At 32.0% G+C, this 26,383-nt stretch overlaps 1 protein-coding gene across 2 annotated transcripts in view; it reads right to left on the reverse strand.

Moving 5' to 3' along the window:
* Positions 1-26,383, reverse strand: part of Mkln1 (muskelin 1) — a 176,866-nt gene that overhangs the window by 99,594 nt on the left and 50,889 nt on the right. For both annotated transcript variants that reach the window (XM_026392770.2, XM_026392771.2), the window contains exons 4-6: positions 25,929-26,017; positions 19,641-19,750; positions 17,545-17,737 (exon numbers count right to left, since the gene is read on the reverse strand). In XM_026392770.2, coding sequence (XP_026248555.1) covers positions 17,545-17,737; positions 19,641-19,750; positions 25,929-26,017 — 392 coding nt within the window. The remainder of the gene's footprint in view (positions 1-17,544; positions 17,738-19,640; positions 19,751-25,928; positions 26,018-26,383) is intronic.

Here is a 26,383-nt window from a genome sequence, read left to right on the forward strand (position 1 = left end):
ACACTTTAAAGTACAAATTCTATTATTATATAGTTTTCTTTGAATACAGCTATTTACCAATAAGAGTACCAGCAGCAGTAACAGAACTATATTTATTGAATACTTACTAAATGTTAGAATCTGTGCTGTTTTATTTATCTCACTTAATTCTAAAAACAACCCTAAGAACCAGGCACTATCATCTTCATTTTACAAACAGGGAAGTACATACTTATAGAAATTAAGTAACTTAACCAAAATCACATAACTCTTAAGTAGTGGGGTTGGGACTCAAGTTCTACTGTTTACTTCTGAAACATCAATAAATTCTTAATCTACTTCTTAAGAGGAGTTTCTACACTAGTTACTGTAATTAAATGAGACTGAATCCCCACATGCATCCATCTAACCCAAATGATTATCAATTGGTATGGAACCCTATTCCAGCTAATAAAACATGAGGAAACTCGTAAGGGACTTCTAGACAATGTTTTTTTTTTTACTTTGAAACAAATAAACACAGAAGAAGGAAAAACTACTTTTATTCCTCCAGACATTGATATATCTGTATGCAATGTACAACTGCTCAGGTCAGTCTGTATGGGAATGAAATGTATTCTCTAATGACAGAAGAGAAAGAAATTGGAACATAGAATCAACCAACCATGAAATCCACCTTACCTCGGGACTTTAAGTGATGAAATATTTCCTTACCAAGCTTGGATTTTCTTTTACATGGAGCCAAAAAGATTATAATTTTTAGCTACCTTTACTATAAATTCTGTCCTTTGCCATAGACTTCAACCTGAATAAAGATTTTCTTAGCTGGGGGGAGTGATGCCTATCTATAGTCCCAGCTACCCAGGCCACTGAGGCAGAAAGATTGCTTAAGCTCATGCATTAAAAGACCACACTGGCAAGATGGTGAAAACCCATCTCAAAACAAACAAAAACAAAAACAAAACAAACAAAAACCAGACTTTTCCCCAGTAGACATTGAAAGCAAAGACTTGTTCAAAGAATTTGTAAGTAAAACAGGTATGTTCTTCATGATTTATTTACTGGCCAGTGACCATGCAGTTTAGACAAATCTCCCTTATCCCCTTCTTTTCTGGATAATTATGAAACTCAGTTGTAATCGACCCTTTCAGCTTCAAATCTTTCATTTGACTTTAATGGGAAATTCCATCCTACACACTGATACAATTTCTTTTTTCCTTTGCCTTTGGGACTTGTCAAAATTTTTGCCAAAGAAAAGTTTCTTTTTAAATTACACTCTAAATTGGCACTTACATTTAATTATTACAGCAAGAGGAACAAAGAGAATCATAACTTACTTTAGTGAATTTTTATCATATAATTTACTCCCTCATGGACTTTTCCAATGACTTTTGCCCCATCCAGCCTACTCTGACCAAAACCTTTCTTCCATTATAAAAGGTGGGAACCCTTTTTTCTCAGATAAAATACGTGGGGCTCTTATTCATGGTAATAATATAACGATATAAAAATATTAACAGTAAATTTAGAATATCTAGAAATAAAATGCAGTAATGAACTTTTATTCAACTTTGAAAGGGGGACAAGAAAGTTTAAAAATGCTCCTTTAAAAAATTAAAGGTAATATAAAAGTATCCAATTATTCAAAGACCTAGATTTTTAAATATACAGTAAGTCCATGCAATAGCTGGGGTGAGGAAAGCAAATGGTGGAAATACATACAGAAAACAGAAGAAAATGAGAAAACTGCAGATGTCAAGTATCTTGGAATATAAAATTGGAATTTATTAGTTGGATGGGCCCTGAGGTTCCTTCTAAATTCTGAGATGTTTGAACTAATACATTTACTTGCACTCTGTGTGTATGCCTAATTCTACTTTGTTTATCTTAGAAGAGTTATTATCTTTTCTTTGTCCTTTAAACCTTCTGTGATTCTTATATTAAAAGAGAAATCACAAATTTACTGGGGGAAATTCTTCTAAATGCTCACAAGTCAGTGATCAAAGCAATAGTTGTAATCAGATAAAGGATCCCACCCCTGATCTTTAAGTCATGCCGAACAGTACAGATAAAATTAACTGCTTCTCCAAGAACCCTCTATCCTCATTCATACCAGCCTAAAAAGTTTAATATACTCTACATATCCAGATCTCATGTTTATTTCTTTTCTATCAAACACAACTGTCCCATTTAAAACAAATGTAAGAACACATATTAAGCATTTATAAGGCTCTGGGTTTGATATCTCTCTCTCGAACACACAAACACATCATGTACACACAAAGTAATTGGCCTAAAAAAATACTGTCAAAAATTTTCAAAGCAAAAAAAAAAAAAACTCTCAAACATGACAAAATTTTTGTTAAAGAATTCTGTAAATACATACACATGAAGATAGAAAAAAAATAACAGCATACATCAGAAAGGTAAAAGTAATTTCTTTGGTTGGTGGGATTAGGATACTTTTGGGAATTTTTTTTTAACTTTTTTATATTTCCAAATTTTTTGTTCCAAGCAGTATAATTACCTGAAGAAAAACCAGAAAACACATAAATATGTGAAACTATTTTTTAAATTTTAGAAGAATTTTATACCATATTGTTACAAAAGTCCCTCCTTATCCATGAGGGATAAATTCCAAGACCCTCAGTTGATGCCCGAATCTACAGATATATAATTTTCTATTTGCTATTGTTTTCCCATACATAACATACCAAGGATGAAGTTTAACTTATAAATTAAACAAAGAAGTTAACAATAATAAAATAGAACACACATATTGCCAGTAATAATATACTATGATAAAAGTTCTACAAATGTACTCTTATTCTCTTTCAAACTATGACATTTCTGATTTCACATTTTCAGAATACGGGTGATTACTGATATCTTAAACAGATATCAAAACCACAGATAAGGGGGGGACTTGTATAAGGGGGACGAAAATAAGCTATTTTCATACCTTTTGCTATCTCTGAAATGTCTCTTCTTCACAGTTTACTAAACATATCGTGTTTCTATAAGCAGTGCTTTGTACTCTGACATCAGCTTATTTAATCAAGGATAAAGAGAGCCAAATATATCCAAAGGCATTTACAATCAACCTGGCAGAAATTACTTACAAAATTTAAAACATTAGGTACTCCACATTTATCACATATATATCACTTATATATGTGAGATACATACATACATATATGTGTGTGTGTGTAAAAGATACATACATTTATCTACACATATCATATAGTAGTTCCTTAAAGAAAAACTAAGATAAAATATAACTTACAGACATGATAATTTTACATATGCAAGAACATATGAAAAAGAGTTAAACTTTGGGAAACAAAATTCATTATTCCAGATCATTTTACCACAATATTAAGCAAATCCAATATAATAAAACAGAAATAAAGCTAAAATATATTACTTATGATTTAAAGGGAAAATGTGACACCTCTCTTAAAAATCTATTGGCTACTATGGCTGGAGGTTACATTTTATTTCTTCTTGAAAACACTAGTTTGTCATCATTCCAGAAGCATTCCTGTCAGGTGGAACTAGCAATGGCTAGTTTGAGAAGCTGGATATTCCACCAAACCACAACCAAAAACAAACCCCAAACTCCAAACCAAACCATCTCTTATTTTGGTGAAATTATGACTTAATCTAAGATATACTTTATAAGCTTATTAATTCCAGTCTTCTCACTCCCCTATATATACACAAAGAAATAAAACACACTCACACCTCCAAGTATTGACACTCACTTTATAATATTAAATCGTCAACCATGATGTACAATAAATATTACTTAAGACCTATGATAAACAATGTGCCATTTTGTATAATAAATTAAAGATCAATCCCATATATGTTAATACATTTATTGCCTATTGCCAGGTATTATGGTTTAGACATGAGGAGTCCCTCAAAAGTTCTTGTGTCGTTAGTTTAATTTAATAATTTCACAATATATACTAATATCAAAACATCATATTGTACTTCATAAGTTATATATAATTACTATTGTCAATTTAAAATAAATTACAGGGCTGGAAAAAAAAAGTTCCTGTGTCAATCCAAGAATATTCAGAGGTGAAATAATTAGATTATAAGAGCTAGACAGTTCATCATATTTGTATGGTACCCTATGCAAGTGGGGTGTGGTTTAGGAGGTGGGTCACTTGGAGCATTTCCTGGAAGGGTGCATCTTTCCTGCTGCCCCTTTTAGCTTCTCTCTCTGCTTCCTGGCTGTCAAGAATAGAGCAGTACTCCTCCACAATGTCCTTCTGCCATGATGTTCTGCCTCACCTTGGGCTCAGAGCAATGGATTTGGCCCACCATGGACTAAACTTCTGAAATGGTGAGCCAAAATAGCCTTTTTTCTCTAGAGCATTCTTGTCAGGTATTCTGATTATATCCATGAAAAGGTGACTAACACACAAGGAAACTGGCTTACAAATAATTAGGTCAAATCATATCTAAAGCAAACTACGTAGTTACTCTTAATGAAATGCCAAGCTTTATTTTAAAAAATATTCTTTTATACCTTCAAAAGATAAATAATAAAACAAATGTTTATTAAAGACTTGGTAAGCAGTAAATCATTTCAAACCCATAAAGACATGCTAAAGAAACTATTTTGTAAAGTTAAATTTTTAGAAACAAATTTCCGTAAGCTTCAAATCTCATAAGGCAATCAATAAAAATAATGTAAATATTAAAGCAGGGTGCTTATGGTTTGGATGAGAAGTGCCTCCCAAAAGCTCATATCTTGAGACAATGCAAGAAGGTTCAGAGGAGAAGTAATTGGGTTGTGAAAGTTTTAGTCCAATTAGTAAATTAACTGAGTGGTAACTGAAGGCAGATGGGGTGTGGCTGGAGGAGGGAGGGCATTGAGGGCATAGCTTTGGGGTATATATTTGTGTCTGCCAAGTGTAGATTGCTCTTTCCCTGCTTCTTTAACATCATGTAAGCTGCTTCCCTCTATCACACCCTTCTGCAGTGATATTCCACCTCACCTTGAGCCTTTAGGAATGGAGCCTACTCTCTGTGGATTAAGACCTCTGAAACCAGGAGTCCCCAAATAAACTTTTTCTCCTAAAATTATTCTGGTCAGACCTTTTAGTAACAGCAGTGAGAAAGCTGACTAAAACACAGGGTAAAGACTTTTTAATACACTGCTTTCAATGCCTTGTTTTTTTTGTTGTTGTTTTTTTGTTTAGTTTTGTTTTTTAGAGAGAGAAAGAGAGAGAGAGAGAATTTTTTAATATTTATTTTTCAGTTTTCGGTGGACACAACAGCTTTTATTTTTATTTTATGTGGTGCTGAGGATAGAACCCAACACTCCGCGCATGCCAGGCGAGCGCATTACCGCTTGAGCCACATCCCCAGCCCATTACCTTGTTTTAATGTAAAAAAGTTTCTAAACATTTCAGGACCTAAAAACAAATAAAAAGCTAATACTTCTTACCCCAAATAAATGTACAATGTTCTCTATATTTCTAATTCTTAAAAGTTTTAGTATATTTACTTATAGATACTTTATGATTTGGTAAAAAAAAAAAACCTTATGTTCTCTATAGAAACAATAATGACAATCCCATCTATAAAAATAAAACAACACCCATTATCCTGCTTTGAAAATCTCAGAAACAAATTTTAAAATGAATTTGAAGATGCCTGTGAATCATATGATTTTTAAAAATTACATATATGTTTCAGGACAAAGTCACTGTTAATATTTTGGTGAGCCTATTTTTGACAAAAATCTAAAGCAGGAAATCAGAAGAGTCTGATGAAAGTAAAAATATTCAAAAGAAATTAAAATATCATTCAGGATAAAGCACACTAAGAAAAAGTTGCTAACAGTTTTGAAACTATTTAACTAATGTCTCTGGATGAAATATCACCTCATTTTTTTCTATAATTATACTAAATAAATATATTTTATAAAGTTCTCACTGGACAGTATGTTCTTTACCCCAACAGATATTCTTGTAAAAAAATATATGAGGACGCTTTTAACAAAAGGAAAATAAAATGTTTAAGGGTCATCTAGGATCAAAATAAAACAAAAACAGACTAAATTACTTCCATCAACTTTCATTTATCACCAAAACAAAGACTGCATTCTAAGAAAATAACTTAAAATATATTCACAGGTAAAAACTTATGGAGCATAAAATTCTTTTTGTTATCTAAAAAAGTTTTTTTTTTAATTGAAACAGATTTTTAAAATATTATTCATTTCACCAGTTTGTTCAATTCTGAAAAAAATATGTGAATTATATCAGTTCATAATACATAATCAACATTGGGAAAATGAACTTGTAATAATTTACTAGGATAGTAAACCATAGTGGTACAGATTTTGGTACCTGACTACCAGAGTTCAAATCTTAGTTCTGTCACTGATTAGCTATGCTGTCTTAGGCAAATTATTTAATTGTTCTCATTCATTTAATGGGGACAACTAAAGAAGGTAGGTTTGAGAATTAAAGTCATAGACTTTAAGAGAATCGATGGTACATTATAAAGATCTCATAGTAAAGATCTCTACATCGTTAACTGATGTAGTGTTTGGAACTGTATTTGGAAGAAAACTAACAAGACTTTTTTAAATGCACAAAATGGGAAATATAGCACTAAGGAAGGAACAACACATAAGAGAATAAAAAAATAATCTATCTTTAAAGAGGTGACTGTGAAAAATTAATTTTAAATAATGATTAAAAAGGAAGCAGCTGGCAAAGAGAAATGACATAAACATAGGCAAGAAGGCATGGGTTGGCAGGAATTATGGAAAGAACCATGTTTCAGGAGGCTGTCTGGCAGTCAGGTGCCAGGGATAAAAAGAGTTTGCATTGGGGCTGGGGATGTGGCTCAAGTGGTAATGTGCTCGAGCTGGGTTCGATCCTCAGCACTACATAAAAATAAAATAAAGATGTTCCGTCCACTGAAAACCGGAAAATAAATGTTAAAAAAAAAGTTTCTCCCTCTCTCTCTCTCTCTCTCCCTCCCTCCCTCCCTCCCTCCTCTCTCCTCTCTCTAAAAAAAAAAAAAGAGTTTGCATTATCAGCACTGCTGAGAATAAACAGCACCTGAAAGGAAAAGAAACATGGAAAAGAAACATGGAGCTATCCTGGAACACAGCCCTAGTTCATGACTCACAAGAAGCTCCTTAAAATACCTAGGAAAAACTCACCTCATTCAAAGATTAATAATAATAAAAAAGAACCAACCCAGGGTTTATACCAAGATATAAAAAGGAAAAGGAAGGAATTTTTAAAAAGTGCCAAATGAATATGAGCCAAAAGAAAAATGTAGTCATTCAATTGATGAAAATCTCCAAATACTTTCACATTAATATAAAAAAGTTAAACAGCTCTCCTTATAACATAGCACAGAACAGAAACAGTTGCAAGCAAAGGTAAGAACAACTGAAAAGATAAGAGTAAGATAACAAAAGAAATAAAACATGAATTATCAGAGTTGCAAAAAAATAGAAAATATCAGAGAAATAAAATCAAAGTGTTAGGAGGAGAAAAGATGCTAATAATAGTGATGTAAATACAATAAAAGATTTGGGGAAGAATGTGCAGTTCAAAAGAATAACTAAGAAAAATAAAAGAAATGAAACAGAGCAAAGGCAACACAGACTTAACTGAAAGAAAACCAAACTATGCAATAATGAAAAGGCGACCACACGGTAGGTTAGCACTATCAATGCAGACAGTCTGCTAATATAATTAAACAATAATCTAAAACAAACACGAAGTATTAAAACAGCCTGAGGAAAAGAGAAATTATATTCAAAGAAAATTACAGCATACTTCTCATCAGCAATAATGGAAGCCACGTAACAGCAGAATGATATTCAAATGTATTTGAAGAAAACAACTGCCATCCTAAAATTCTACATCAAGCAAAATATCCTTTCAGAAAAGAGACAAATATTTCAGACAAAAATAGCCGACCTTGGGGCTGGGGTTGTGGCTCAGTGGTAGAGCGCTCGCTCGCCTTGCATGTGAGAGACCCTGGGTTCGATCCTCAGCACCACATAAAAATAAATAAACAAAATAAAGATATTGTGTCAATGTATAACTAAAAACAGCCAACTTTAATTAGAAAAAATTTTAAAGGATGTGCTTAAGGCAGAAGGAATACAATCCTAGATATAATATGGATCAAATATGTAAATGGTTAAGAAGAAAAAAAATCAGTACATATTTGGGTTAAACTAGTGAACATTAACTGTATAAAATAATAATAGTAATATTTTACAGGGTCTACAAATGTGGAGTCAAAATCAATGATAATAATAGAGCATATGAATTAGGAAGGTGAGTTCCACTAAAACTTAAAGTCCACTAAGTCCTTGTATGGGAAGAGAGAAAAGGTATTGACCAATTTTATTAAGTTAATATATTTGTTATAATTTCTAGACCAAGCATACAAAAAAATATAAATGGAACACATTACAGCAAAGCAAATAGAAGGAAAAAAATGAAAAGTTTACAAAGCGAAAACGCGAGAGACCACAACCAAAAAGACAGATATGACAAAGTTTAGAAAGTCAAACTGTAAGTTTGAATCCATTTATTTATCAGAAATTCAATCACATAAATGAAATGTAAAATATTCAAATCAAAAGAAGACAGTCAACACTGGATATTTTAAAAATCCAACTAAATTTATAGAAGCTACTCTTTTAAAAGAAGAATACAGAAAATTTGAAAATAAAATACTGAAAAAGATGTCATGCAAACACTCAATGAAAGTGGATGTTTTAATACGACAATTTATACTTTAAGACAAAAATATTACTAGAAATAAAAAATAATAAAAAGATTTAACTGAGCTGGGTACAGCTGTAATCCTAGCAGCTTGAGAGGCTGGGGCAGGAGGATCACAAGTTCAAAGCCAGCCTCAGCAACTTAAGGAGACTCAGAAACTTAGTGAGACACTGTCGCAAAATGAAACAGGCTGGAGATGCTGCTCAGTTGTTAAGCACCTTTGGGTTTAATACCTGGTGCAAAAAAATGATTTAATTGAAAATAATTTAAAATCTGTGTGTAACTAAACAATGGCATAAAATATATAAAGCAAAAACTGTGCAGAACTTTAAGGAGATATAAAAATCTACAATTACAGTGAAAAGTGTAAACACATTTTTCTCAATAGCTGAGAATCCAACATATAATCATTCATTATTGACAAAGATGTGTGCAATGTGATTTAGCAACCTTGACCAACTATATATATATATATATATATATATATATATATAGAGAGAGAGAGAGAGAGAGAGAGAGAGAGAGAGAATACTACCCCCAACAACAGAAGAATTTACATGTTGTTCAAGTGTGTGTGTGTGTGTGTGTGTGTGTGTATGTGTATTGAACAAACTAAGCCATAGAACAAGTTTTATCAAACTTCAAAGAACTGAAATCATATTCAGAATGTATACTCTAACCATCATGCAATTTTGCTAGAAATTGGTTACAAATAACCAGAAAACATTTATGTATTTGCTAGTTTCCAAATACATAAATGTTTTCTGGTTATTTTTTTACTGATAAAAAAATACATTTTTTTATTTTAGTGGAAGGAGACAGTCGTCATGATACAAAATTCATGTATGAAGATGTAAATTTGGTGTCAACATACCTTATATACAAACAGAGATTTGATAAATTGTGGTATAAAGGTGTATTAAGAATTGAGATGCAAAAAATTATAAATGTAATGCACTCTTCTATTGTGATGTATGTAAGAAATAATAAAAAATAAATAAAATAATTAAAAAAATACATTTTTATATAATTATGGCTCATAGAAAACTCACTTCATTTCATAATGAAAATAATGAACTGGACAAAAATGGAAATACTCCACTGTACAACCAAAAAATAACTAGAGGGAATTTTATATCCTTAAATGCATACAATTAGGTTATGAGGGCCTTAATCCAATCAGTGAATTAATTCCCCCAATGAGGATTAACTGAGTGATAACTAAAGGCAAGCAGGGTGTGGCTGGAAGTAGTAGGTCATTGAGGTCATGCATCTTGGGTATATATTTTGTATTCGGTGAGTGAACTCTCTGTCAGCTTCTTGGTGGCCATATTGTGACCAGCTTTACTCTGCCAAACCCTTCCATCATGATGTTCAGCCTCACCTCAAGCTCCAAGGAATGGAACAGGCTGTTTATGGACTGAGACCTCGGAAAACTGTAAGCCCCCCAAATAAACTTTTCTTCCTCTAAAATTGTTCTTTTCAGGTCTTTTGGTCACAGCAGCAAAAAAACTGATTAAAACAATTCCCGAAGAAAGAAAGAAACAACAATAAATAGCTTAAATCAAGGGACATAGAAAATAACAGAAAGGATCAACAAACCATAAGTTGGTTTTCTCAAAATTAGACTGCTGGATTTGAGAAACTTCTGAGTAATGGGGAAGGAGATCATAAATGGCCAATATAAACAACAAACATAAATAGCCAATATAAACAACAAAAAAGGGGCATCCCAGGAATTCCTACAAATATTAAACAGATAACAGGGGATGAGTGTACTTCAATGCCCACAAGTCTGTAATTTTAAATGAAATAGACAATTTCCTTAAAAATATAATTTTAAAGCTACCAAACAAGCCTGATTATTCTTACAATGTTTAAAAAAATTAAATCGGTTAAAAACTACTGCCACCAAGTAAACTTCAAGCACAGACTGCTTCTACCAAGTATTTCATTTCTATCAAGTATATAAGAATGAAATCCTAACACATTATGAAGAGACCAGGACCCATTATGTGAAATTAAGATAACACTAATATTAAACCTGAAAGGAACATAAGAATGCAAAAAAAGTCGGGGGAAATAGTTGGAAGAATGCTAAGAAAATATTAATCAATCTACATCCAAGATACACTATAAAAAAATACATGACAAAGCTAAGCACATCTGAGCAATGCAAAGTATGCTTAACACTAGAAAATCAAAGTAGGGAGTAAAAATCACATCATAAAAGTAGAGAAAAAAATGATAAGACAATATTCATTTATAACAAAAACTCTTAGCAATCTAGACATCTAACATAGAGATTTCAAAAAACTCCAAATCAAAAATTATATTTTACAATGAAATGATGAAAGCATTTCATTTGAGATCATGAACTATATAAGGATATATACTATCATTATCTTCCTCAATCTTCTATTAGATAACTTAGCCCAAAGATTAAATACAAGGGGGGAAGGCTGACAAGAAAGAAAAAAAAAATTATGCCTAAGTATTTTTTACTGAAATGAAAAATGAAACATAGCATAACCAAATTTGTGAGACAACAACTAAAGTAGTGCTAAGGAGAAAATGTTTAACAATAAATGCCTCCTTTATAAAAAAAAAAAAAGAAATAAGAAAAAGATCTCAAATCAATGGCTTTGGCTTTCAAGAAAAAAGAAAAAGGAAAAGAAGAAAAAAATAAAGAGCAGAAATCAAATAAAATAAAGAGCCATTTTCTTAACATAAAATGAGAAGACTTCTAGACAGACTTCTGATGTGATATAAAGACATCAAGAGGAAAATAATATTATGTGCAATTTTAAGTCAGAAATGGACATATTCCTCAAAAGACATAACTACTAATACTCTCTTAAGATGAAACAATGAAAATAGCAATTCTTCTATTAACAACATTGTTTGTAGTTAAAAACCTCACCACTACGTGTTAAGTTCAGGCCCATTTGCCTTCTCTGATGAATTCTACCATGTTACTACTCATTCTACATAAATATGTTCAGAAAATTGAAAAGGAAATAATTCTCATTTTATTCTTGAAGGCACCAGACCAAGACATGAACATTATAACAAAATTGTAGGCCAGTCTACAAAATACTCAGATATACATAAAAATGCCCAATAAATTTTTTTCAAAAAAAAAATCTAACACTATATAAAAATTAGAGTAAGACACCATTACTAAGTGAGTTTTTTTTCCCCACAGGAATGTTGGATCAAAAACTGAAAATCAGCCAATATAATCAATATATTAACAAATGTCAAAACCAAATCCTTTCATCATCATCTCAAAAATTGCAGGAAAAGCAGCTGATAGAATGAAACCACTCATAATAAAGATTCTAGCTAAGTAGGAGCAGAAATTTCCTCAATCTAAAAAAAAGGCAGGGCTGGGGATGTGGCTCAAGCAGTAGCGCGCTTGCCTGGCATGCGTGCGGACCGGGTTCGATCCTCAGTACCACATACAAAGATGTTGTGTCCTCCAAAAACTAAAAAATAAATATTAAAAAATTCTCTCTCTCTCTTTAAAAAATAAAATAAAAACAATTTAAAAAGGCAGCTATAAAACACCTTATAACTAACATTATATTTATATATATTTAATGACTGCTTTATAAAGCAAAAACATCTACTCTCACCATTCTATTCAATATTCTACTGGTTCTAGCCAGTGTAGGAAGACAAGAAAACCAAATAAAATGCATCAAGATTGGACAAGACAATGAGGCTGGGGTTGTGGCTCAGTGGCAGAGCACTTGCCTAGTACATGTGAAGCACTGGGTTCAATCCTCAGCACCACATAAAAATCAATAAATAAAATAGAGGTATCATGTCTATCTACACTAAAAAAATATTTTTAAAAAAGATTAGATAAGACAATTTAAAGGTGTTTTTAAAAGCAGATGACATGACTGAAAACTATGGGATCTACAAAAGCAGCTAGTAAAACTTAAGTCATAAATTTAAGGAGGCTGTACACTAGAAAAGCAATATACAAAAATCTATTGTATTCTGTATTATAACTGGCAATTAACAATTAACAATTTAAAAAGTACTATTTTTAATAGTAACAGAAAATACAAAATTCTCTGCAACATATTTGACAATCATGTGCAAGACCAAGAAACTAAAAATTAAGACATTCCTGAGATAAGTTTTAAAAAGAACTAATTAATGAAGAATATGTATCACATTCATAAACACGGTGATAAACTTTGCTAAGATTTCAATTTTTGCCAAACTGATCTCTACATTTGTTGCAAGCAAAACAAAACTCTAACAGGCTTTTGTTTTTTGGTAGAAAATGACAATCAGATTCTAAAATTCTTATGAAAATTCAGCCTAGAATAGCCAAAATACATATGAAATAAAATAAAGTTAGAAGACTTTAACTACTTGATTATAAGATTTATGAAGCTATAGTAATCTAGACAGTATAAACTGATGAAACATACTTAATTTCCATATGATTTCTTAAAAATCTTACTAGGTCCCATATTCAAAAATTAAGTCAAACTGAATCATATAATTAATTATAAATCTGAAACCATAATACTTCTGGAAGAAAACAAAGGTCTTTGTGACCTTGGGTTAGATAAGAATTTCTTAGGTCCAGTATCAAAGGTATGATGCGTAAACAACACAGTAGATAAATTAAGCTCCACCAAAATTTAAAAATTTCTTTTTTTTAATATTTATTTTTTAGTTATAGGTGGACACAATATCGACATTTTATTTTTATGTGGTGCTGAGGATAGAACCCTGTGCCTCATACATGGTAGGCGAGCGCTCTACCTCTGAGCCACAACCCCAGCCCCAAAATTTAAACATTTCTGATGTTCAAAAGACACAGAGGCTAAAAAATCAAGCCACAGACTGAGAGAATATATTTTCAAGTCCCATATGTATTTTATAAAGGGCTTGTAGCCAAAAACTATAAAGAATTCTTAATATGCAATCATAGGAAGACAAATAACTGAATAAAAAAATGGACAAAAGATCTGAGCAGGAAGTTCACCAAAGAAGACACCAAGGTATAAAATTACCAAATGGAAAAATAAGAAACGTCACTGTAATTAGGGAAATGCAAATTAAAACCACAAGACCATAATACACGTCTATCATAATGGCTAACACTTGACTGACTTTCGAAATACTGGCAAGGATGTAGAGCAGCTGGAACTCTCATACACTACTGCTATAAATATAAAACAGTACAACATTGAAGAATTGGTAGTTTCTTAAAAACTAAAATGTATACATACCATATGACACAGACATTCCATTCCTAAGTAACTACCCAGAAAAGCAAAAGTATATTTCCACAAAAAGATCTATACACAGGCTGGGATTGTGGCTCAGTGGTAGAGTGCTCACCTAGCATGCATGAGGCACAGGGTTCAATTCTCAGCACCACATAAAAATAAAATAAAGATATTGTGTCCACCTAAAACTAAAAAATATTTTTCCTTTAAAAAAAGATCTGTATATAAGTGTTCATAGCAACCTTACTTATAATAGCCCCAAACTGTAACCAACCCAAATGTCTATCAACAAATGAATGCATAAGCCAACTATGGTATATCCACACTGTGGATTATTACTCAGCAATAAAAAGAAAGAAATATTGATGCATACAACAATATAGATGAAATTCAAAATAACTGCAATTGAAAAAGTCAGACAAAAAGAGTGTTATACAGTATGACTGATTTATAAAGAAATGAAAACTAATCCATAGTTACTTAAAGCAAATCAGTAGTTGCCAGGGAAGGGAATGGCAGCATTGAGAAAGAGGGCTGAATTACAAAAGGGCATGAGAAAAATTGGAGAGTGGTGACCATTACTATGAGTATGGTTATGGTGTCACGTGTGTGTGTGTGTGTGTGTGTGTGTGTGTATACAGGTATGTCAAAATTTATTAATTTATACAATTTAAATATGTACAGTTCACAATGTCAATTATATCTCAGTAAAGCTCTGTAAAGTTAAATATAACTTCATCTATTTTTTTTTAACATAGGTAGTCAAACTCTTCTGTAAGAATTTTAAACAGTAAGAAAAGGAAGGTCTATGGTCTCTAAAAGCAAACTTATCTATTTAAATAAGATAAGCTACACAAAGGGAGTTTGTGTAAAACTTTCCTGTTTCTAGGTGATTATTTATGCCCATCATCAATAAATTTTAGATTGTCAGAAGTAGTAGCAGTCATTGGTTCAAGAGTCTTCTCTATTGAAGTTAAATATAAATACAGGGATATAGGCCAACAGAATAAAAAAATAAATAAGCCAGGAGCTGGAGCTGTGGCTCAGTTGGTAGAGTGCTTACCTGGCATGTGTGAGGCCCTGGGTTTGATTCTCAGCCCACATATAAATAAATAAAAGATCCATTGACAAAAAAAATATATATTTTTAAAAAGTAAGCCTGATACTTTAAAAAATATTAACCATACTTGAAGATCACGTAAATATACTGAAAGTAGTTTTTTTCCCCTTCTATTATAAGAAGCTTTACAAAAGATGCTTTTGATTCACTAGACCTTTCTACTTAGTAGGCAAGAACTTCTTGTCCTTCCCTGTTGTTTTTAGATGAACACGAGCCAAAAAACTACACTGTTTACTACCTTATTTGTCCAACAAATCATTGTCAGTGAGGTTAGCAGCAAACTGAACAACCTTGGGAAGAGTGTTTACTAATGAACAGTGTTCCTAGCTGATTGGGGAAAGCCCACTGCAGTATAAAAATACAATTTGGCTCTAAGTTTCAAAACTAGAGTTACTATCAATTTTCCAAAACTTCCTACATTAAGTATCTGTAGTACTCTAAGATGCATATGCTTTTAACAGTTTTTCTTATCTGAGTATCCTATCAAAGAGACACCTTTAAAAGGTTAACTATATTAGCTGGATGTGGTGGTACATGCCTGTAATCCCAGCAACTCACCTCAGAGTTTGAGGTAGGAGGATGGAAAGTTTAAGGCCAGTCTCAACAACTTAGACCATAAGCAACTTAATAATAATAATAATGACTGGGGATGTAGCTCAGTAGTAAAGTGGCCCTGGGTTCAATCCCCAGCACCAAAAAACAAAAAGGGTAACTATCTTTAGTATTACATAAAGTTACCCATGGTTGCTTTATTGTCCCTTTAACAAAATGATAGCAAATGCCTTAATGATAAAGATTTTAAACAAACCCACTGAAAAACATAAATCACCTGCTTCATTCATCCTGAGATAAAAAAATACAGAATTCACTCTTAGAAATATTATATATGCATATATACTTTCACTGGCAGCATTTTAATGGTTTGGTAGAAAATTATTACATATATACTCTTTGCTTACACTACAAAGTATACCCTATTTCAAAAGTACCAATCATTTATTTTTAAACATCAATCAGCATTAATTTAAAAAGGCAATAATAACAATGTGTAAGGCTCCCTGACAAGATTTTATATATAATATTATATTATTATAATGTCTTTTTTTGGGGGGGGTACCAGGGATTGAACTCAGGGGCACTTGACCACTGAGCCACATCCCCAGCCTTATTGTGTATTTTTATTTAGGGACAGGGTCTCACTGAGTTGCTTAGTGACTTGCTTTTGCTGAGGCTGTCTTTGAACTCATGCTCCTCCTGCCTCAGCTCCACAGCCACTAGGATATAATGTCATACTTAACAAATCAGAGCTGTAAGTAATTCATTCTTTTCATTCTTTAAATTTATAAATTAAAAAGACAGTATTATTCTGATTTCTTTAGTTATAAAATATTCAACATAATATCTGATAAATATAAATACCTAAAAGTGGATAATAACAATAGCAAGAAGACTAAAACAGATAAAAATGAAGCAGTAACATCTGTTATTCTTCTTTCTATAAAATGATACACCAAATTCAATTCTATAAGTTTTATACTGAACACAAGCACCTATTCTGTTCTTTGTCATTATAAAAGTTTCTGGGTTAAAAAAAAAAAAAAAAAGATGTTCTATAAAGCTTTAAGTATTCAAATGGGTGTCAGTCTCCAAAGCAGTTATTTATTACCTTGGGAGATTATACACATGTTCAAATATTTACATTTTTTTCAAAGTCAGATTAGGCTACATTAAGAAAAATCAGCAATTATTAGCGTTCACACCACACAGACACTAATTTTCAGTCATATCCCTTTGCTCATTATATTGTCTACTAATGATATTTTTTTAATATCTAAGCCCCCCCCAAAATTAATTCTTAATATTTTAACAGTAAATACTGGCTAGAATACTGACAAAAATACTTAAAGGAACAGGCATAGAGTATTGAAGAAAAGTAGCAACAAAAGATGATTTGTAACTTGGCTTATTGCTAGTTAAATAAATGATTTTCCATAATGACAGTTTAAATTTAGGTACTTAAATTTATGTATGTTTCTTTCTGTCTTTTCTTTGAGTCTCATTACATTTTGGACTATTGTACATGAAAGAATCCCTTCATTCACGGAGTTAACAGTCATTATATAGTAAAAAAGCAGGAAAAAATGGGCTGGGGTTGTGGCTCAGTGGCAGAGTGCTTGCCTCGCAAATATGAAGCACTGGGTTCGATCCTCAACACCACATAAAAATGAATAAACAAAATAAAATATTGCATCCATCTATAACTAAAAAATAAAATTTTTAAAAAGGCAGGAAAAAAGTATAAGATTAATAAGCATAATGCTATATTCTTTTTGAAAAAGTTCCCTATATACTTGAAATGACCCTAAGAAAAATTTCATACCATTTACAGCTTTTTCAATCAGCTCTTCACAAGCATCGAAATCACCCTTCAACACCAGTTTGTCATGCAGATCTGTTAACATAGGATGTTCCAATGCAATCTTGGTTTTCTTTTGCAGTGATTCAAAAGCCTCTGTATAGTTGTGCTGTCTGAAGTGTTTTAGGCAAAGGCGAATGGCTTCCTGTTCACGGTACTACTAGAACACAAGAGAAAGTATGAAAAGAAGAGATTTGCTTGGTTGTTACTGTAAGAAATAATAAAAAGGGAAAACAAATAATCTAAACTGAACATTTAATATCTCCCAAGCACTATATTAATCTTATTCATTAGATACCATTATATTCATCTTTCTAGTATCAAAACTAATGCTTAGCCCATTGTAATAACTTGCCCAAGGTCACAAAGTATGTTGCTGAAGGAGAGATTAAATCAGATCTAATTCCAGAGTCTGAATTTTTTAAAAAGATGCAAGATATTATGTATTAAAGACCACTTCAAATTATAAAAATTGTAAATCCCATGACATCCACTAACCACAGTACAATGCAGGTCCTGAAAGCACGGACACAATGAAATAATACAAACAAATTATAAGCTTTCTGTTCTCGATTCTTATTGATAAACTACTACTTGAATGACAAGTATTATCAAATGTTGAGGTATTCTAAATTCGTAAATAGGTATGGTATGAAGAGACTAAATTTTATCATTTTCTAAGACTGGGGTACCTGATCATTTAAAGTAGATATTTCAATTAATGAGAACCTAAAAAGTAGGTACTCAATTTATAAAAATTTTCCCCTAACAGGATAAATGCCAAAAATATAAACTCATAAAAAGTTTTTGTTTTTTTTTAAATCAACTTCAAGACTATGTCCTGGGATTATGTCAAATTTTCTAAGTATTCCATTGTACAATTCAAATAAAACAGAAAACAGAGAACCACAGCATGATAATCAAACAACAATGATTTATTTAAAAAGCATTACCATTTAATAAAGCAAGAGAATAAAATTTGAAGAGTTAAAACACAAATCAGTTTACAATGAGCTGACTTTTTTTTTTAAAGAGAGAGTGAGAGAGGAGAGAGAGAGAGAATTTTTTTTTAATATTTATTTTTTAGTTCTCGGCGGACACAACATCTTTGTTGGTATGTGGTGCTGAGGATGGAACCCGGGTCGCACGCATGCCAGGCGAGCGCGCTACCGCTTGAGCCACATCCCCAGCCCTGAGCTGACTTCTTGATTAGTAAGTTATTAAACACTCCTTTCAGACTACAATTGCAAAGATTGAACCTTATCGAATAAACAAAGAATTATTCTGTACTCAATTAATTTTATATTAATAGCCTTTTAATTTTTCCTCTAAAAAAAGATTTATCTTTATTTTGTTTATTTATGGTGCTGAGGATCAATCCCAGTGCCTCACATGTGCGAGGCAATGGTTCTGCCACTGAGCCCTAGCCCCAGCCCCAGATTTAGCTTATCTATACAAAAGAATAAAATTATATTAAATAATAACACCTGTTTATTATGTTGACTATGGGATTCTCAATCATATTCACATCTTAAATTTTCCATCAGGCTATAAAACTAACCCACTAAAAGATATGTTGCATGTGTGAGACATTGAGTTTGATCCTCATCACCACATAAAAATAAAGGTATTCAAAAAAAATAAAAGGAAAACAACCACTATGATCAAAGAGTATCAATGTAGGTTAAAAACAAAATTCATGAGCCAAATGGGTCTAATAAGGTAACGGCAGACTGTAGAGCCAGATTATCTGAGTTCATATATTGCCTTGAGTACTTCACAACTGTGTGGGCCAAGGCAAAATATTTAACCTCTCTGTAGTACAGTTCTTCATCTGTAAAATAATGAGCTTACAACTGTACCTATCTCATAGAATGATAACAATCAAGTTATCAGGATGGCTTAGAGGCTGGCAGACTATAAATACTTAATAAATGTTCGCTGATTAATCACTATAATTTTTATTATTATCCTCAATATTTTCAATAATTCACAATGAAGATAGAGATTGACATATTTCACCTTCTGTAGAGGTATGGGATTTTAAAATACAGTCCTACCTTGCTATACCAGTTGAGACAGGGTTGTACTACATCAGGATCATCAATACCACTGAGTTCAACATACCAGATGCTGAAGTTAAAGCTGGGCCCCCAGGACAAGAGTGGAACTTTAAGAGGGAAAGAGGGGGAGAAGAAAAAAATTAACATAATTCAAATAAAACTTCAGCAAAACAAAAATCACTATTAAACCTATAACCATTCATTTGACAAAATTTTCTGAGCATCTTCTATATGCCTAGCACTGTGCTAGGTGCTAAAACTACAATAGCAAAAATAACCATATGAGGTTTCCTTAGTTAATAAAACATTATAAAATAAACTCAAAATTGTCATATTACCGTTTCCAACTAAACACAACTAGTACTAGATAATTTAACAGGTAAAATTTATCAAACCTACATGCAGCAAATAATTATATTATTTAAGCTATAACAGAGTACAGAAAGACATTACAAGTTCATTTGCCAGTAAATAACCCTAAAAATAAAATCAAAGAAAAAGGATTTTAAAAGAATTTAAGGCCAATTTCAGTTATGAATATTTATCCAAATTAAAGGGGCAAAAAAGATGAAAATAATTCTACCAGATTTTCAATATAATCAAATGGATCTCATTCTCGGAATAGAATTGTTCAATAGGAAGTATATTAATGTAATCTGCCACTTTAACAAACTGCTAAAAGAAAAAAATGTGCTTAATTACTTTGATATTAACAAATTAATAAAATATATGTTCTGTTCACTTTTTTTAGGGGGGGGGTATACCAGGAATTGAACTCAGGGGCACTCAAACACTGAGCCACATCCCCAAATATTTTATTTAGAGACAGGTTCTCACTGAGTTGCTTAGTGACTCGCTTTTGCTGAGGCTGGCTCTGAACTCCTGATCCTCCTGCCTCAGCCTCCTGAGCCACTGGGATTACAGGCATATGCCACCACACCCAGCTTCTGTTCATTATTTTTAAAAATTATTTATACAATAAGGAATAGAAGGCAAGAGGACAAGTCTTTACCTAGTTTTTCTGAAAGTGTTACAAACCTTAAAAATGAAACTAATGAGGAAATATTATATATGCTTACTGAAGTCAAAACAAGACCAAGAGGTCCAACATCCATTGCCCAACACAATATGAAAAGTCTTGGCCAGTGCAATAAGGGGGGGAAAAATGCCACTTGATGACATAGATAACTAAAAAATTCAAATTCAATTGAAATACTGTTTAACGTTTGTATACAAGGTAAATATGCAAAAATTAACTATCCTATAATTAAAATAATCAATTAGAAAATATGGCAAAAAGGGATGGAGATGTAGTTAGGTGGTAGAGTGCTTGCCTAACATATGAGGTTCTGTCTTCAATTCCTAGTACCACCAAAAACTCCCCAAAAGCCCCTTGTTTGATAGTCCTCTTTATGATAGCAATAATGATAATGATAACAATAAAAGCTGAAAATATTTCAAAATAAACAACCAAAACTGCTATCTTTATAATAAAAGAGGACATGAATTTTCACTGAAGAACTGAATAAATGAAGGAATATTCTGTATTCCTGGATAGGAAAAGTCAAGGTCATAAACATGTCAATTCTCTCCATTTCAAATTCAGTATAATCTCAATCAAAATCCCAATGGCATATATCCATTTTTGGCCACGTAAATAAACAAGCTGATCTGAAAAGATAACATGAAAATATCCAAAATTATAAAAAATTATATAATACAAGTATACTACAAAGATACAATCTGATATTAGTCTGGGAAAAGGAAAGCAGATGAGTAAAACAGGAAAAGAAGAGTATCCAACAATCTTGAAGTATTCAGAGGAATTTAACATGATGAAGATAAAATTTCACATCAATAATGACAGAACACAGAAGTTTTTAAAACATGATCCTTGAACTCTGGGGATCCCTATTACCCTTTCAGGAAGTTCTACATCATCAAAATTCTTTTGTAATGACACTACGTGTTTGTCAGGCTTCTTTTGAAAAAAATAATACTAACACTGTACTAATAGTGCAAAAGCAACAGTGAATAACATTACTGGCACTTGGTACCAAAGTAATGGCACCTAAAAGTGTGAGTAGTCCTTGGTACACAACAAATTACACTGTATTTCTCACTACCATCTATCCTTAATTAAAGCAAGTTCATTTGGGGTGCTCTTGATGATGCAGTAAAAATTAATGTTATTAAATCCCTAACATTAAGTAAATTAAGTAATCTTTTTGTTATCCTCTGTGTCAAATTGGGAAATACATATAAAGCATTTTTTGAAATATTTATTTTTTAGTTTTAGTTGGATACAATACTGTTAATTAATTAATTTATTTGTATGTGGTGCTGAGGATCAAACCCAGGGCCTTGCCCGTGCCAGATGATAGCTATTGTGCTGAGCCACAACCCCAGCCCTATACAAAGCATTTTTGCTGCATATCAAAGCATAATAGTTATCTTTAGAACTTGGTTACTATTTGAGTTGTGAGCTACAATAATCATTGCTTTTTCATGGTATTCTTATTCTTGAAAGAAAAACTGACAGACAACTTATGTTTATTTCAATTTGAGTATCTGCTATATTTATCTGTCATTTCAAGAAAAACAACTAATGATATCTGCTGTAGAGGATAAAAATTCAAACTTTCAAGAAAAAATTAGAATTTTGGAAAACAAGTATCTATCACTTTGAGTTTGGACTGCTTCCGTAAATTTTTCTGTCTGCAGGTGATATTATTTTAAAATACTGTATGAAATGTTACAAAGTTTGAAAGACCAATGAATGGCACTACAAAATGATGAATGGATTAAAAAGTATAGGATAGATCCTAGAATTTTATTGTAACAAAATAAGTTCATTGACATGGTTTTGGAGTCAATAATGGAACTACCTATAAAAATCTAACACTTGCCAAGTTTTGATGAAATATTAAAATATTACATCCACAGCATCTCACAGCAGGCCTATTGAGTTCCAGGTTCATTGCCTTTTTCAGTACAACAGACTAAATAAGGAGCTAGGACGTACTGGCTCAGATATAATGGGAGGCCATTATTTAAAGGAAGCTCTGTGAGTGAAGACAGGGATAGGTAGTAGCAACTAACTATGTGGATATATGAAGGACCCTGGGACATTTAATATAGCTTTCAGTTTCTATGTGCAACAAATAAAAATTTTAACATGTTTTCTATCAAGAAATATTAAATTACTATCATTGTTTTGTTGTTCACTTTTTAATGTGGCACTAACATTTAAACGTATTACCACATCACACAGAAATAACCATCAAGTAGTCTGAATGAAAATAAGATTCAAAACTCAAAGCCCCAATAACATAGTTCTCTATATGTAACCAGATACATAACATTAGTTAGAGATTCTGAGGTCCAAGTTTAATAAATTAAAAGAAAGGAAGAAGAGATCTTTCTATTATATCTATTTAAAACAAAACATTCATTAATTAAAACTTTTTTACTTTAAACACTTGTGCTCTAATGAGATGTCCTCTGTACATGCAAAAGTCTTGAAAAAGGGGTTGGGGTTGTGGCTCAGTGGTAACAGCACTTGCTAGCACATGTGAGGCACTGGGTTAGATCATCAGCACCACATATAAATAAATAAATTAAGATATTGTGTCCATCTACAACTAAAAAATTAAAATAACTATTTAAAAAGTCCACAAGACATACTTCTACAAAAAAACTGTTCTAATTTTATATACTTTGTAAAGAACATAGGGAGGGAGGTAAATTATCAAGCATCTCACCATAAAAAAGTCATATAAGTCATATATTACAGATAAATGAACATATAAATTAATTTTCAACAGATTAAAGGGGTATGGATGAAATGAACAGAATGATGTATGCTCATTTCAAAATTACCAATGATTTTTGGTAGCATTAGCTACCTCAATAATGCATATTAGGTACTACACATAATATATAAGAAATCTAAATGTGCATTGACGCTGCAGCCACATATTTTAGGTTCCCTGATAAATCAAGCCTCTGCTCCCACCTTAAATAAAAAGATAAGATGCTCCTAATATACATCTCAAGAAGAGGAGTTTCTAGGGTTCAACCACCAGCTTTTCCTGTAGTATAACCATATACAAAAATGATCAAGATTCATGTTTGTCATCCTTTTTCATAAAATGGGATACATATAGCATGTAAGAACAACAGGCTAGGGCTCCTGCTACTCTAGAATTGAAGGAGTCAATATCTCAACACAACGAAACAACTCTGTGACACATTCAATGTATTTTAACAATATTATTTGGGAACTTTTCCAGATGTCTAGCTAGTCATTTTAAGTTTCTGGAAGATCCTAAAATCTAATATTAACCACTTTGAAAGAGTTTATCTATTCTACTGTAGAATCAATGACCAAGCACACAGTACTTAGCATAATAACTGGTACATACTAAGAGTTCAATAAACATTAGCTTTTATCATTATTAGCCATTATTATTATATGAATTTTATTCCTAATAATATACTTTTAAAATATCACCCTTATATATATTCTCATAATAGGCCACACTTACCCAAGCAAACCTCGAGGATAAACACCCCCACCGCGACTTAGTACCCATTCTAGACTTCCAAACACTTGAGATCCAAAATGTATACTGCATACAGTCAGAGCTAAACCCTCTCTCTGAAGCCCCCACAACTATTTAAACTGAAAATGACTCCTTCAAAGAAATCCATTCGATTCTATCTACACAAAACCAGGACTGACTCCAGAATCCTTCCAATCTCCTTCTTCCTAATTTCCTCACACAGTTGTTATCTTGGGTATGAAAGAGGATGTAAACTCTTCTAGTCATTTGTAACAGATACCCTCATTTCATTACATTTTAGATTTTCTCTTCTCTAATTTAATCTCATGAGGGTTTCCCTTCCAAAACTTCAATTAGAACATTTGGTATATAGAAGAAACCTCACTACAACACATTTTTAAAAGGTTTTTACAAATTAATGCTTTGCTGGAAATTGAACAGAAATTATACTTTACACTACAAGCACTTTTTTAAAAAAAATCTACATTTTAGTTCTAGTTGGACACAATGTCTTTATTTTATTTTTATGTGGTGCTGAGGATCGAACTCAGTGCTTCATGTGTGCTTGACAAACACTCTACAACTGAGCCACAACCCCAGCCCTCCACTATAAGCACTTTTTATTAGGATTTCAGATATTTCTTTGGGCTCAACAAAACAAACAGGCCTACTCTTGATAGAGCAGCAAATGATGATTATAAAGAACACCGTTTGTTCCAAAAGAGAAATTTTCTCCCAAATCAAAATGTGAGATTCTGGCTTTTTATTATTCTTTGTGGGATCAAATTCACTTTAATCCCAGTTGAATATAATATTTTCAAAGGTATGCAATAAAGATGGAAATTACCCAGTGGCTCAGGAGGCTGAGACAGAAGAATCTCAAGTTCAAAGCCAGCCTCAGCAACTTAACTAGACTCCAAGCAACTCAGTGAAATCCTATACAAATTAAATAAATACAAAATAGGGATGAGGATGTAGCTCAGTGGCTGAGTGCCCCTGATTTCAGTCCCCAGTACCCCACATAAAATAAGTAGATAAAGATGGAAATGTTTAAAAGACCCAAGTCCTCAACTTTCCTATGTTCTAAATAATAAATCCTAAAAAAAAAACCTAAAAAATATCATTTTGAGGATACATTACAAATACTTTCTAAATACATATATGGCTTGAGGTAGTATTTTTCCAAATAGTAGTCTGTAACACATTAGTGAGTCATGAAATTGATTTAATGGGTTTGGCCAGCATTTCACTAGAAACAAAACAACCCCCCGCCGCCACACATGGATTCATCCATATTTGGTTTTAGATAGCTATAGAATAACTCATAAACCTTCCACGAGATGACTAAAGCAATCAAATCACTATACCTCATAAAATTTTCTAAAGAAACTTTCAAATGAGAAAATAATGGAAAAAGTTCAACCTGAAATAACTTCACTTTAATAACAGACTTACAAAGCAAGGGTCAGCAAACTTTTCCTGTAAAAAGCCAAATAGTAAATTTTTGGATTTTGTTAGCTATGTGATCTTTTTCAACTACTCACATTTGGAGCACAAAAACAGGCAAAGACAATATATGTAAACCAACCAGTGTAGAAATGTCCCCATAAAATTTTATTGAAAAAATAGGGAGCCTAAAGGATTTGATCTATGAGTGGCAATCTATGGACGAGTGGCATAAAAAAAAGTTTTATTCCAAAATGCTAAATAACCTTACCTATTTTAATGAAGCGACACGGAAACATCTGTTCATCAATTTTATGCTTCAAGGTGAATGTTTCTTTGTTATAATCATTCTTTAAGCCACTATGGAGGGAAAAAAAAGGTTATCAAATCTGATTTCATAATTTAGTAAACACATGAAAACTCAGATTAATACCAGACTCAGATTTTAAGTTTAAACCTATGTTCATAATAAATGACCAACACAATAGTAAGTAGTTGAACGTGGGAATATAGGTTAAAACTTGTACATTCAAATCAACTTCAATAAAATTGTATTCTCTAAATTATATATGAAAGCAGTTATACAAGAAATTATATAAGAAAACAGTTCAGTATTAAAGGTTATGGCTACAGTGCATGGAAATGTGTGACAGAACCTAAGGTCTTTAATGAATAACTGAATGTAACATAAATTTATAAGCAGGAGAGAAATTTGGAAAAATTAAA

Source organism: Urocitellus parryii, chromosome 3, assembly GCF_045843805.1.
Source record: "Urocitellus parryii isolate mUroPar1 chromosome 3, mUroPar1.hap1, whole genome shotgun sequence".
Taxonomy (NCBI): Eukaryota; Metazoa; Chordata; class Mammalia; order Rodentia; family Sciuridae; genus Urocitellus; species Urocitellus parryii.